The sequence below is a fragment of the Periplaneta americana genome, chromosome 15, assembly GCF_040183065.1.
Source record: "Periplaneta americana isolate PAMFEO1 chromosome 15, P.americana_PAMFEO1_priV1, whole genome shotgun sequence".
Taxonomy (NCBI): Eukaryota; Metazoa; Arthropoda; class Insecta; order Blattodea; family Blattidae; genus Periplaneta; species Periplaneta americana.
In genome coordinates this window covers 133353962-133369955 of record NC_091131.1, presented here as the reverse complement: position 1 = coordinate 133369955, position 15994 = coordinate 133353962, and the positions used below count along the sequence as shown (strand labels likewise).

At 33.6% G+C, this 15994-nt stretch overlaps 1 protein-coding gene across 3 annotated transcripts in view; it reads left to right on the top strand.

Moving 5' to 3' along the window:
* LOC138715348 (transport and Golgi organization protein 1-like) overlaps window positions 1–15994 on the top strand; it is a 134602-nt gene that overhangs the window by 36129 nt on the left and 82479 nt on the right. For all 3 annotated transcript variants that reach the window (XM_069848171.1, XM_069848170.1, XM_069848169.1), the window contains exon 4: window positions 11496–11632. In XM_069848171.1, coding sequence (XP_069704272.1) covers window positions 11496–11632 — 137 coding nt within the window. The remainder of the gene's footprint in view (window positions 1–11495; window positions 11633–15994) is intronic.

Here is a 15994-nt window from a genome sequence, read left to right as displayed (position 1 = left end):
AACAGTGAAGAGTGCAGTTGTTTTGTACCTAGGTGATTTATATTTTAATATTCATTATAATGAGTGATGGTCGGAAAAAGCTAAGTGGTTCTCAATACCAGAAACACCTCTGGTTGAGGTTCTGGATAATATGTACATCTGTTATTTTTTTTTATTTGGTTATTTTACGATGCTGTATCAACATCTAGGTTATTTAGCGTCCGAATGAAATGAAAGTGATAATGCCGGTGAAATGAATCTGGAGTCCAGCACCGAAAGTTACCCAGCATTTGCTCGTATTAGGTTGAGGGAAAACCCCGGAAAAAAACCTCAACCAGGTAACTTGCCCCGACCGGGATTCGAACCCGGGCCACCTGGTTTCGCGGCCAGACGCGCTGACCGTTACTCCACAGGTGTGGACCTACATCTATTATCAGACAGTACATCTCACTTGACGATATTTATCAGAGGAAGAACTGCATCTGAAATCTGATTAGTGTAATATGTAGCTAGTCAGCGATGTATGCAATGGAGAAGGAAAGGAACTATCACCCTACCCCATTGTCTCATGGCATAGTTGCCTTATAACAGTAGCGGCTCGCCTTACAAAAATAGGTGAAGTGCTGTTCACATACACAAATGCATGAACAGTTTTACCAATATAATGAGTAGGCCTACTATTCGTAAACTACGTACAGTTTTAATAGTTCTAGAACACATGCAAACAGGAAAATTAATTAATTTCAGGACTCACTCAATTTCTTGCATACAAAGTCAATCCTCCTACATTTTAAAGCAGCAAACCTGTCGATGATGTCTTCATAAAATGTCTGAGTTTAACTGAGGGTGGACAGTACATCTCTATGCAAAGCTGTGGGGCTAATGATGAAAGTCCCTTCTGTGATGTAGCATTCCAAGTGAAATTTTCAATCTTTTCAAACAGAAAAGCTTCTTTCATCGGAAGAATTTTTTAAAGTTATTTTATACAACTTCTGTATTTTCTTAGCACTTTTTAAAACAAATAACAAATGGAACTGTAGGTCGTCCAGAATTTAAAACGTCTTTTTTATCCTCATATTTAAGTCCACAAAACGACATTTCTAATAAATTACAAACCATGTCATTTTCGGGATAGGCCTACATATTTCGCACTCATTAATCATCATTTTCTATGTACTTGTACCTAAGTATTTGTATAATATCACTATAGTGATTAAACATATAATATGCACTATGATGTAGGATTAATACACTATATACACTTATCACTAATATATTTTAAATGCATTAAATAATAAGTAAATATATACGTACACAATATTAAACTACATGCGTACATTTATGCGCGCATTAAACTTTCAAATACAAGAGTTGGAACAAAACTGGGAAGATCATGAGCTCATGAGAAAAAATAATACACGAGGCGGAAAACAACTTTTAAACTTTGCGAATGTATGTGGTGTGTATTCCTGATAAAATGACATAGAGCCAGCTAATTTACCACTGCAGGGGTGGATGCTTGGTAACAACAAATGAGGATACTATTCTCGAGTCAGGTAGTACATACTGTAAAATTTCACAGCCCTTAAACAATAGCCCCTGGCCTTGGAGGCCGCCTTCAACCCTTCTCTATTACTAGTACCGTTAGATCTGCAAACTGGTTACTCCGTCTACAAGTCTAGTTCTCCATAACTAAAAGACTCAGAAACGCACTTCACTCATACAAGCTTTCTGTAGTGCGTGACGTCACGTTACCATGGAAACCAAATGCTGTATGAAAATGGGAGCCCAAATAATTTCACCTTTACAGTATTGTAAGTTCCAATAGTCACCGCTTGGTGCTCGTAATAATTGACATTATTCTATTCAGCGGATGATTACAGGTAATATTTATACAACTAAACACTGTTTATAACGACTGAAAAGAAAACTTTTTTTTTATTTTAGAAGTACGGTATCGGTAATAACTGGAATTAATTATTAATATGATACAAAATTGTGTTTTACACATATATACGTGAAGTAACACTTCACCTACTTCACCTGAATAACCGCCCCTGCCTTATGAGTGATATTTTAATGGCGTCACTTGTGGGGTCCAGACCTGTGAAACACATTAGACTCTTTTTTTTTTTTCTACTGAAAGTCTAATCACGTACAGTACAGTATTTACAAATCATGCAGAACAGAGTATTGTCAAGATACTTAACTCACCTGCCAGCTGCATTATTAGTCTGGTAGCACTGCAACACCCAAGTCAGAATTATAATTGACGTCATCATTGCTATTGTCGTCAGAAGAATCTTCTAAATTTATGACTACGCTGTCATGAATAATTTCCAACAAATAGTCTGTGTCCCACATGTGTTGCTCAATACTTTTTATATGAAAAGCATAGTTGCTCCATTGCTTGGACGTCACATCGTTTACACTGGCTTTCATATTGGAATGTTTGGGAGAAGGAAATTTTTGCTTACATTATTTGAATTAGCACTATTGTCGTCTTTAACCCAGAACTTGATTCAGATTGTCTTGTCACTATGATCAGCCTGAACATTGAAGGCACCTTTGACAGTAATGAACCTAAGCAGGATTCGAACTCATGCTTGAACATAGCTTTCGATCAGGAGAATGGCTTTTTACCCCTGAGTTACACTTGTGGCCCAGAATGTATATTCCAGTAGGACAGACAAATCTTCTCTCAATTATTTCTCTGGGTTAAATTTTGGTATTGTCTGCTTCTGATGAGTTTGTCTTCTTGGGATAATTGGTGTGGGGAATGGTGTTTTGTCATATTCTTATCACTCAATTGCAGGTGGATGCTTGAATTACTGTTCAGATAGAATATAGCAATCATTTCACTAACATCAGTACAATATGCATATAAACACATGCCAAACTCATATTATTGGTTTTAGGTAAGCATATGTTTTCTGTATGGTTGTACAGAACTACAATTGCTGTCATCAAGTTACATAATGTTTGCATTCCTTCCAGAGATAAACTCAGAATACATATGACAATAGGTCTAGGTACTTCATAATATATGAGAAAGTAAAAGGAAACGAATCTTTAAGATGGTAATTTTTGTGTATGCATATGTGTGTGTGTTTATTTTTGCTGTCTCCCAACAACTCCTATATGAGTGCCATATTAATTTTGATCAAACTTGGTATCATGTAATTCTACTGAAGGAAGGACATTTTAACAAATCTAGTTAGAGTCCTTAAATCTCATCATTAATTCACTAACACCTCCAGAATTTTCTTATTGAAATGGGAGTATATTAAGACTTATTCATGATCCATGTTGATAAGCTGGGAAGCGAGGATAATGCTTAGCAGAGTTAAATTTTGACATGGCCAGTAAATTGTATATTTAGTCCCCTCATTGAGGGATAGGGTTATTTTACATGCTGTAAATCTATGACTGGACCTTCCAGCTCCCTTAAGAAGGAAATTATAAGAATTTGTATTACCCTTCAAAAATCATTGTTCTCAGCAAAGTTTGAACTGTAGAAACTCGAATCTAATGACAAGTGTGGTAAATGGTCAGCAGTCAAGGATGAAATTTTCTTTAAAACTAAAAATTTGGAACTCTGCTGAAAATTCTGTCCTTTGCTTAAGAAAATAGGTTTAATTTATTGAGATTCTAGGACCATCAGGACCATCAATTTATGAAATTTTGTGGGAATATTATGAGAGTATAAAAAAGAAATTAAAATCAGATTCGACCATTCAGTTACAGATGAGTGGATACACTAAAGCTAATATTTTAATTAATACTAGACAGGGCTCGAGATGGACCAGAGTGAATCAGTGAGCGCGCGCGCCCACACACACACATGCACACGCACGCACACACAGAGAGAGAGAGAGAGAGAGACCCCCCTCCACTTGAATTTTTTTTTTTGCAGTATGACTGAACCTTTCAGAGTTTCTCAAAGTACTCTCCAACACAATTAGGGTTGCCAACTTTTTTTTTTTAAGAAAATATGGGAGATTAAGGAATCAACAGAATTACACATAGAAAATTGACAGATTATATTCAGTTCAATTACTAAAAAAAAAAAAAAATTCTACACTTTGCCAACTAGGCTTAAATTAAGAGTATTTTGAGACAGATTTTGTGTCGCATAATAGTTGAAGTCGATTGCAGTTTGCTACTCTGATTTGATTAGATGTGTTGTGCTCTTGTTTTGAACATCTGTCCAATTATTGTTCATGAGATAAAACACCCTCTTTCTATGAGCATTACTACTTGGTATGCTTGGAACAAAACTAACCAGTTTTTTTAAATTTATAATACTGATATTGTTTGATTTTAAACAGGTGGCACTAAACCCATTTCTGGCAAGCATTACCTTCTAAAATGACTCCACATTTTAATGCGTCTCTTGAACAACAAAATTCGTAATACAAACAATCATCACTCACGGCAAAATCAAATGTTTAGAATAATGATGTTTGCTCGTACATTATGCAAAAATAAGGGAGAAAAATGCTCGAAGAGAAGAAAAATATGAGAGCCAGGAGACTGTTAAAATTAGGGGCAAATATGGGAGATCCCGTGAAATATGGGAGGGTTGGCAATCCTAAACACAATACACTTTCCCATACGTTGAAACCACACTGAACAAACTCTAACATTATTCATCTGACAATTCCACACACTCTTCATACTGTGCTGCTGGAAGCTTCTCCTCTAATGCAAAGTGCCTGCCTGTCAGATTTATTTTCACTTCTAGAAAGAGTCTAAAATCACGTGGAGCATCATTAGAGCTGTAAGTTGGTTGATCAATCACTGACAAACTAAACTAGAAAGAATTTTTTGTATCTGTAGCGTAATGATATGCCACAGGGTCGTGGTACAGAATCCATGTGTTTAGCTATGACCTTGGATGGAGTTTTTTTTTAAAGCTTCAGGCATGCAAAGCATGAATACCTTGGTGTTGAAAGTGACTATGTGCTGACTTTGTAACACAACTCACTTCACGATGTCCCTTGCAGAGAAGAACACAACAATCATTTTCTTCTCTTATATATTGACTTCCTGACTGCAACTAGTGCATTCTTATTTTCAAACATCCACACTCTGTTCGTGGTTTTAATAGAGACATTATAGTTGTACAGCCACATTTTGTCACCCGTTACAATGTTCTTTATATTTCACAAAGTCCTATTTTTTTATTTTTATGCATCTTTCAGCGGTATTTCACAGGCCTGCCTTATTGTTCCTCCAAATGTGAAGGGTATGCAGAACAAACCAACCCTCCTGATTTGAAGGTGCTTATGCAAAATTGTGTAAACTGCTGATGCAGGAATCTAGAGGTTCTCCTCTACTTGGCAGTATGATACACACTTGTCTTGCTGCAGCATTTTCTTCACAGTCTCAATGTCTTCTTGTATGATTGATTCAGATAGTCGGTCAGAGCATGGGTTATCTTTGAGCCCAGAATTTCCCTTCTTGAACTCCATGTACCAGTGCAAATGGTAGTCTGATGTGAGTTATCTTTTGCTAGCACAGGATTCATCTCCAAGCACTGGTCAATAATCAGCCTATGAGTAAAATTGTAGCAGATAATGGCATGATACACATGTTTGGCCCACCCTAATAGCTTGCTGTTTTCACTGCTGCTATTCAACAACAAGTGAAGACATGGTCTTACTCTCCTACCTTCTAAGCTGGTTTTTCTTCCCCTTTCAACCCCCTAGTTACATCAGATCTGTTTGGTCAGCTATTTCTTGGCATTGCAAAACTTTCCTAGTCCTTTTTGTATGTATATATTGGGTGACTATTGAGAAGCTCAGTTGATAGAGAATAATTGGCTATGTACTGGAAGGTTTTTGGTTAGTTTCTGGATGGTGGTGAAATTTTTCTCATTCCCAAAACTTCTCAGAATGGCCCCAGAGTCCCCTGTGCAAATTGAGTATCAGATTTATCTCGAGAATAAAAACACAGTCAGAGCATGGTGTCAATCACATTACCTCATTCTAGTGTGGAAATTAGATCCAGAATTAAAAAATTTATATGACAGACTTTCCTGTATGTATATTATGTACCATGTATTGTAAAACAAGTTTATTTCTATCCTAAGTGTATTTTTCTATTTTATCTTGGTTACTATATCAACATGACCTGCACTAATTATACTACTAATAATAATTTAATATTAATCCATCAATCTAAACATCGTCTCTTTTTTCACTCAGTTATTATTAGTATTATTATTTACTAATTTTATTATAATCTTTATGTGAGCTTTTTTCTTAAGTATTTTGTCTACAAAGTATGTGTATCTATGTAACGGAACTGTCCCCGAACACGAGCTTTGCTCTTTCGGGGTATTTTTTATGTATATGTTATTATTAAATAAATAAATAAATAAATAAAATATAGCTTTACTCCATGTCGTTCATGCATCTTCATGGCTTCTAAAGATGGTAGGGCCTACCTTTAATGTGTTTGTGTCCCAGAGTACCCTCTGCAAATTGAGTACCGGATCTATCCTGAGAGTAAAAATGCTGTCAGCATGGTGCCAATCACATTATCTCATTCTAGTGTGAAGAGTATGAAAGCATGTAGCTTTAATCCATGCCATCCATGTGCCTTCATGGCTTTTAAAGGTGGTAGGACCTATCTTTAATATATGTGTGTGTGCGTGCATGCGTGCGTGCCCGCGCATCGTCACTGTCTTGAACATGTAGATATTAGCACAAATTGATATCATGACATGTAGAAATCAGCACAAATTGATATCATGAATCCTGAGTTTTTGGTGAGGTAAGTAAAGAAGAAAATACTTATAAGAATAAGAATACTTTTTGTCTTATAAGCAGTATATAATATTATTTTATATTACAGATGTAGACAACTTTTGTCATTTTTTTAGTGTTAGTTACTTCCAAGCTTATAAACTGATCGAAACAGAAACATTTACTGAGGTTATAATGTATTTCAAATATTTATTGGGAAAATAAATGTTTACTGTATTTAATAGGTATCGGCGAACACTTAAGGCCTATAAGTATTTACTGACATTTTTAATTACTCTTCTACAAGAATTACCTTATTAATCACTCTTCTAAAAATATTACCTTAAAGTATAAAACCTTAAAAATTTCACTTATTTTTTCCTTGCCCTCTGTATTAGAGTGACAGTGGAAAGCAGTGGAATGAAACTGCACCAGGTAATTAGATAGATGGATGGATGGATGGATGGATGGATGGATAGATGGATAGATAGATAGATAGGTAGGTAGGTAGATAGATAGATAGAGTAACGTTTTTAAACTAAACAACAATGTAACTTTATTATCTGAACAATATTTACAAAGCACTATTTACAAATCAGAACTATCAGTTCTCAGTTCACAGTTCTTCTAGCTCAGTCACTCGAATTCACAGTATCTCGAACCACAGACCTTCAGAGACAGTTCACTGTACTCGAACTCAGGTCCCACCAACTGCGGTCCACTGCACTCGAACTCAGGTTCCTCCAACTGCGGTCCACTGCACTCGAACTCAGGCCTTCGGATACTGACACAGTTGCGGACGCACACTCGAGCCGAACTCCGGTACACAAGACTGGCTTGCTTGCTCTGGCTTACTCACTGACTGGCTGACTAATCAACTGAAACTGCTCAAGTTCGCCCGCATTTCTTCTTTTATAGCAAAATCATAGTTGCGAGAGATTTCTTCGGGTGTCCTCTCGAATTATCTGGATATCTCCACTTCGACGGACTTCTGGAAGAGTTGGGAGGGTCCGTCCCCCTTCCACTCCGCATGCAGCAGTTGCGAGCGCACACTCCCTCGCCGCGTAGGCCCTTTCCCCTCTCTTCTCTCCGCCGCGTGCCATCCCTCAGTGCTCCGTGGAGCCTGCGCGACCTTCTCTCTTGCGGGACGCTGGTCGTGAGTTCGAATCTCACGTCGCTGTCACAATAGATAGGTAGGTAGGTAGGTAGGTAGGTAGATAGATTTATTTGTTCCATAATATTCTTACATTTGCTTTATAGCATAGAATAAAGAACATGTTCAGTTCTTACGTTTAACAATAAAATGCAATACATATAAAATACAAATATGAAATATGTACAGAATTAATACCTTAATAACAATAATATTTTATACAATGTAATATGTTTACCATTTAATAGTATTATAATATTTACACAGTACTGTGAAATGTCAAGAATTCATCTACAGAATAAAAAGTGTGAGATATTAAGTAATTTTTTAGTTTTGTCTTAAATAATGCAGGGTTTTGGCTATGATTCTTAATGTCTTCAGGAAGACTATTGAACAATTTTATCGCCATGTAACGTACTCCCCTTTGAAAGCATGATAAATTTGATGATGGCGTATGAAAATCATTCCTTCTGCGGGTATTTATACTATGTATGGCTGAGTTAGTTGGAAAATTTTCTTTATTACGTAAGAGGAAATTTATTGTAGAGTATATGTATTGATTTGTTAAGGTTAGAATCTCTAATTTTTTAAAAAATAATCTACATGATTCTCTAGCCTTTGCACCAACTATTATTCTAATGGCTCTTTTTTGTAATAAGAATATATTTTTACTATCTACAGAATTTCCCCCAAAATATTATTCCGTAGGACATAATGGAATGAAAATAGGCAAAATATATTGTCTTTAAGATACTGCTGTTTAGAAATTGTTGTAACAAATAATTGCGAAGCATGCTGAGCTAAGTTTGGGGGTTATTTCTTTGATATGATTTTTCCAATTTATTGTATTATTAATATGCAAACCAAGAAATTTGGTTGTTGATGTTTCTAGTAGAGGTATATTGTTGATAGTTGTGTCCAATGTTTCAGAGATTAAATTTGAAGTGGCTTTAAATTGAATTATGTTAGTTTTATTAATGTTTAATGTTAGTTTATTGGTTATAAACCAGTCATAAATTTTAACGAGAGTTGTTTCTGTTTTATATTTGAATGTGGCAAAGTTATTGTCTAATTATGATACTTGTGTCATCTGCAAATAGTTTAGGATAACCTGTTCCTTTTATTATGGGGCCAAGGTCATTTATAAAAATTAAAAAAAGAAGAGGCCCTAATATAGATCCCTGTGGGACCCCTGTATGAACATTTCCCCATGTTGAAGTAGATTTAAAGGAGTTATTAAATGCGTTGATTTCTACTTTTTGTTTTCTGTTCAGGAGATATGACTCAAACCACTGATATGCTATGCCTTTAATACCATAGTATTCTAATTTTTGTAGTAGAATTTTATGGTTAATACAATCAGAAGCTTTGGAGAGATCACAGAATATCCCTCCTACTTGTAATTTTTTATTAATAGCTTCCAGAATTTTATCAGTTAAATTAAACGTCACTTGCTCAGTTGATTTATTCTTCGTGAATCCAAATTGTTCTGGAATGAGAATGTTGTATCTATCAAGATGATGATATACTCTTTTATATATAACTTTTTCGAAGACCTTTGAGAAGACTGGTAGAAGGGATATGGGCCTGTAGTTTTCGGGCGAGGTTCTGTCCCCTTTCTTGAATATAGGAATAACAACTGAATATTTCAGTTGCTCTGGAAATACACCATTGAACATTGAAAAGTCACATAAATAAGACAGGGGCTTTGCTATTATTTGTGAACTGGCTTTTAATATTTTACTAGTAATTTCATCATATCCCGAGGAATTTTTAGACTTTAATTGCTTTAGAATTGTAATTATTTCTCGTGAATTTGTTGGAAAAATTTGAATATTTGGGAAAGTTACAGGAATAGATATTTTCAAACAATCGATGGCATTATTATTATTATTATTATTATTATTATTATTATTATTATTATTATTATTATTATTTTGTGGGATGTTTAGGTTATCAGTTATTGAGAGAAAATGATTGTTGAATATGTTCGCAACTTCTGTTGCATCTGATGTTTTTCTATTATCTGTTACAAGAGTGTAACCTTGTTCTTTACTTCTACACTTTCCACTTTCTTTTTTTATTATGTTCCAAGTTGTTTTGATTTTATTATTCGAGCTCAGAATAATTCCGTTATAGTAAAGTTCTTTGGCTTTTAAGATTACTTTGTGTAATATTTTAGAGTACTTTTTAAAGTGAGCTATTAATTTGGGGTCATTACTAGTTCTACTTTGAATATAGAGAGACCTCTTGGTTTTACAAGAGATTTTTATGCCTTGTGTAATCCAATTGTTTATAGATGTTTGAGAATTTTTGTACTTTACAGGAAAACTGGATTCAAAGATATTTAAGAATGTATTATGAAACACATTGAATTTACTATTCATATCACCATTTTCATATACTGATTCCCATGTTTCTTTTTTTAGTTTAGCTTCGAAGTCCTTTAAAGATTCTTCATTTATGACCCTTAACCTAAATTTATTCGGGTGTTTTGATGCAGGAATGCTATCGTTTCTTCTTATTAGTTGAGCATTGTGGTCTGAAAGACGATTTATAATGGGAACTGTGCGGTAACTATCTAATCTATCTCCCCTTATAAATTATATTATCAATTGCAGAAATCGATCCTTTTTGTATTCTAGTTGGAAAATTGACTGTATGTATTAAATTGAAGGTTGCTAATAATGTGTTAAATTCTTCTTTTTTAGTGTTCTCAGTGAGATAGTCAATATTTAAGTCCCCGCAAAATATGTATTCTTGTTTTTTTTTTCATGTATGTGTTGCAATGTATTTTCTAGTAGATGAAGAAAATGTTTGAAATCTCCAGAGGGCGACCTGTATATACCTATAACTATAAGATTACCAGATTTTAATTCTAATTCTACCGCACACAGCTCTAAATATTTTTCTCTGCTAAATTTTGAAGGGCTGATATTTTTTAAATTTATATCGTTTCGAACAAATATGCACACACCTCCTTTCTGTAGATTCTGTCTACAATAGCTATCTCCTAGTTTGTATCCTTCCAGTGAAAGTGCCGATAATTCCTGTTGTTTCATATGATGTTCAGTGACGCATATTTTACATGGGTTTATTTGTTCTATTTCTAAGAATGTTAATAACTCTGGTGACTTGTTTCTAAGGTTTTGTATGTTTTGATGAAATAAACTAAATTGACATATCAGGAGGAAGAATAAATTGTCGTGTGATTTGCAAGTATAAATAATTAATTATAATATTATAAGCTGAAATTCTTGTTCAGTGACCTGTTGTGAATACATTTCGGTTTTCCTTTTTAATAGTGCACATTTAATATATATGTATATAATTGGATGAGAGTGGTTTGAACATATGGGTATATTATTATTATTATTATTATTATTATTGCTATTATTAATGGTAATAAAATGATTACCGGTACATATATTTACATTCAGTTATTCAGTGTACTACCACATTATAATGTAGTGTACTAATGATAATAAAATTATTACCGGTATATTTACATTCAGTGATTCAGTGTACTACCACGTTATTTGTAATGTACTGTCTTGTTTTTGTTTTACTTTTTTGCCGTAGTATATATTGTGTGTTTTTATTTTTAGCTTCAGCTTGTAAAGTGAACTATGATCCCTCTGCTGGCATTGATTCACACTGTAGTGATGTTTCTGGCGATTTACCAAACATTAGACATCAGTCAGAAGCACATCCCATTGAACCTGAGAACTCTGTGACAGTAAAGGTAAATTCGTTTTATTAATAGCTAGACTTGCATGATGTGTGAATTGGGTTAAATTCTGAACACTAAACATAGGAGTGAGGTTATGTCATGAATAAAGTCTATTTTGAGTAAATTATTTATGCTAATACCTATCCTTGCAAAGCAACAATTAAATGTAACATGGCATGAATAATTATAATAATTTGTGAAACGTTACTCAGAAAAATAAGTTCTTATAACTTGTTTATGTTATAAATAAATTGTTGTTGGTAGGAGGTTATAATTTTATTTTTATGCTAATATTTATAATTTATAGATAATTGTAGTTAAAGAGTTCATTAGCGAGACTTCGCGAGCTTGGTTTGACAAGGTTCTAACTGACAAAATCGGTGAAATTGAGATTGTGTACTCATAACCTCTCATTCAATCAGATCTTTATAGGAGACTGACTTTTGTTGCTATATGTTGACAAACAAAGAAATTAGTACTGTACCATAATTCTATCTGCAATGAAATTGGTTATTTTTTTAATTTGACAAGGTTGTAACTGCAAAACCATAGCTCATGCTTTTGTTGTGCAGTGTTGGTGGTTTAAAAACGCATGCCTGTTAGTGAAACATTCTTGGTTGTGTACTCATTGTTGGATACTCGTATGAATATCTTATTGAAATGAGTTTGTTTTCTGTTGGATTGAATCTTATAATACGGTCGTGAATGAAAATACATTCGAGCAAGAACAGTGATTCAGATGAATTCATCCCACCTACTTCTTCCGAAACCAACCAGTAGTGATGAAAATACTATGAATGAAAATCAGTAAATAATTTTACTGCTAAGTAATAAATTTAGTTATTTCTGTAACTATGGTGTGTCCAAAAAAATCGAACCAGTTAACAATATTCGCAAGAATTAAATTTCTATGAGTGCCATAGTTATCCATTAGACACATTCCAGAATGTTTTTTTTAGAGTAACCTTAATTATGAGCCCTTTTTTTTATCATATCACATAATATTATAATGGTGTTATTTAAAATTTTGTAGACACAGAAAGCTCAATAAATTATTTTTATTATTATTTTCTGTTACTGTTATAAATAACTTAATTGTGTTACTTAATCACTAAGAAGAAAATAAAACCCAGAAAGTCTGTGAACCTATAAAGTTGTTTCAGTTAAAACAGGAAGAAAGTAAAAAAAGACTTCATGCCATAATAAAACTAAAATTTCCTACATTATGTGAAGATCTATTCCTGAATCATCGAACTTGAATATTTATTGTGCGACAACAGCAGAATATAAAAGTAACATCAGAACAAACAGTTTTAACACGGATGTTGATGAAAATGAAGTATAAAAAAGGAGAAAGGCTGGAATTGAAACTAATACAAATCATGAACCGCCTCAAAATACACCAAAGAAGAAGCATGTGCGGAAGATTATGGCCAAACCAGCATCGTGGTAATGTAATATGTGGAAGAAAACACATCAGAAAGGTAAGGCATAGACTATGTGAATCGTAGAGGAGAGGAAAATCTGTTTCATAAAAACTGTAAATAGCCTATGCCAAAAAATGTCAGGCAATATGTAAATATAAATGTATCTAAAAAAAAAATACTCACGAAGAACAACTAGAGCTTCATAGATTCTATTATTTTCTGCAATGTGCTACTCCCAAATAGGTCTGATAAGACTGTTAAAGCTGGTGAACTGTTGTAACACTTATCGGGTAATACAAATGAGAGCAGAGATTTCAAGGATTTTTCAGCAACTGTAAAGCTGTTAAATTACAAGACTTCCATTCACCCAAGTAGCTACTGTGAAGTTCACAAAAACATATGAAATCAAATAGAAATTAACTCATGAAACAGATGAACAACAAAGTTGCTAATATCAATTTTAATGATCACAGAGGAGTGTTGAAGCCTGTCCCACAGCAGCAATACGTATTTTGAATATCAAACGAAAAATCCAAAATAAGAAGATTGAACTATCAAAGTTGAAAAAGGACATCAAAGTAGCTATCCCTTCCATGCCTCTGCACTTAGTGTAGACTAAATACATTTTTCTTTGAAATAGTGTCACAATCCAATATTATTTTATAATTTATCCATAATGTTCTTTGTACAACATATACTTACAGTGTTTTAATTTCTTTGATCCCTATAATCTGGAGTTGTAACTAACACATTTTTTTAATAGTGATTAAAAAGTTAGTTTGACAAGGTTCTATGTGCACTTACACCTTTGTAACTTTACCGAAGTGTCAAATTTAAAGTTACAAGGTTCTAACTGCATTTTCGCTATCTCAGATTCTACAATTTAAAAAAGGATTTTTCAAAGATAACTCATAAAAACTACTTTCCACCGTTATCTTAGAAGTTATATAAAATGATTTTGAAAAATATTAATAAATGAAAAAGTTATAGTATAAAGAAACTTTAAACTCAATTTTCTCAGAATAATGGTTTTTGCAGTTAGAACCTTGTCAAACCAAGCTAGCGACTTGTATGATGTGTGAATTGAGTTAACTAAACACAGAAGTGAGTTTGTCATGAATGACGGTCTTTTTGAGTGAATTATTTATGCTAATACTAACATTATCTGTGAAAAGCAACAATTAAATATAACATGACATGAATTATAATAATTTGTGAAATGTTACTCAGAGCAATAAGTTTCTTATACCTTATTTATGTTATATAAATAAATTGTTATTGTTATGCTAGCATTTATAATTCATAGATAATAATTGTAGTTACAGAAGAGTTCATCATAATCATCTTCGGCAAAGTCTTAAAAATTTTGTGATGGCTGACCAATCAGACAACAATTTCACTGGTCAGCATGGTGGAACTACAGAAGCACAATAATTAAAAACTCTGATGTTTTTTTTTTTTTTTCCACTCAAGTAAAAATTTCCACCACTTTTCACTGACAAACAGACGACTGATTTTTTCAAGCCCTGAAAATAGGATCACTAGGCTATACATGAATTTGAACCATTGGTTGATCCGTTCTGATCTCAGTTGTCTAATAGCAATTTTAAAGGTATTTGTTGACGTCATTCTGCTATTCCCGTTTATATACCTGTTATCTAATGTTCATGACACCTTTTGATTCCTAGTAGCCATAGTCTTCTATCCAATCAATCTCCAATCTGCAACTATCTTTCTTTCATAGCATCATAAATACCTTGACAGTAAACTTTAGGTCTTCCCCTGCATAGCATTATAAATTACCGAACAGAATATGTATTATAGGAGCCAATGTCCTTATTGGTTGATTGGTATGAATGTTACAATCGATAAAATAATATTTTGCCAACTTCTAAATTAACAGTCAGTTTACATTGTTGACTTGTACCGTACTTCATAATGGAAATAACGTCAGTAATAATAAAATTTATTTTCCCAGGACCAAAAATATAATACAAACTGACTAAAATCACACCCAGTAACAAACTATTTAAATTCTTTTTTATTTAATGTTTTAATTTGGTAACAATTAATGCTTATCGAATATTGAATACTAAAAACATTAATCGAACCATTACTTCTACTGATGGGTGGCCTCTTAATGTATCTGTTCCATACCTTGACTTCAGGAAACTTAAGTCTTCCCCTGCATCTTCTTCCTTTAGGTTTCCACTCCATCACCAAAATCATATTCATAACAAATCAGTAATACATTACAGATGCGATCTAGTTCACAACAGTAGAACCACTCTCAACAAAGTATAGGCCTTTGGATTTCACTGAACAAGATTAACTCGCAGAATGACCAGAGATGTTAAAGCGAGTATAAATAACAGCCAAAAGAAAAATGTATATATATATATATATATATATATATATATATATATGTTGTTGTTGTTTTCTAATGCCAGGCGTTTGACAATAAAGTCATTTGACCTCTTGCACTCCAATATTTTTCAAAGATATTATCATGACCAGCCACTGAAGCACAGATTTTGAGGTGTTCCGAATCCACTTCTTGGTTTGAGTTGCACAATGGACAGTTAGGGGACTGATATATTCCAATTCTATGCAGGTGTTTGGCCAAACAATCATGGCCTGTTGCCAATCTAAATGCAGCTACAGACGATTTTCGTGGTAAATCGGGAATTAACTGTGGATTTTGATGCAGAGAGTTCCATTTTTTCCCTTGGGATTGTGTTATCAAATTTTGTTTGTTGAAGTCTAAGTATGTAGATTTAATAAATCTTTTTACAGAGTAATACGTAGATTTAGTAACAGGTCTGTAAGTAGCAGTGCTGCCCTTCTTTGCTAAAGCATCCACATTCTCGTTTCCCAGGATTCCACAATGGGATGGTATCCATTGGAATACAATTCTTTTATTGAGTGATATTAATTGAGAGAGCAT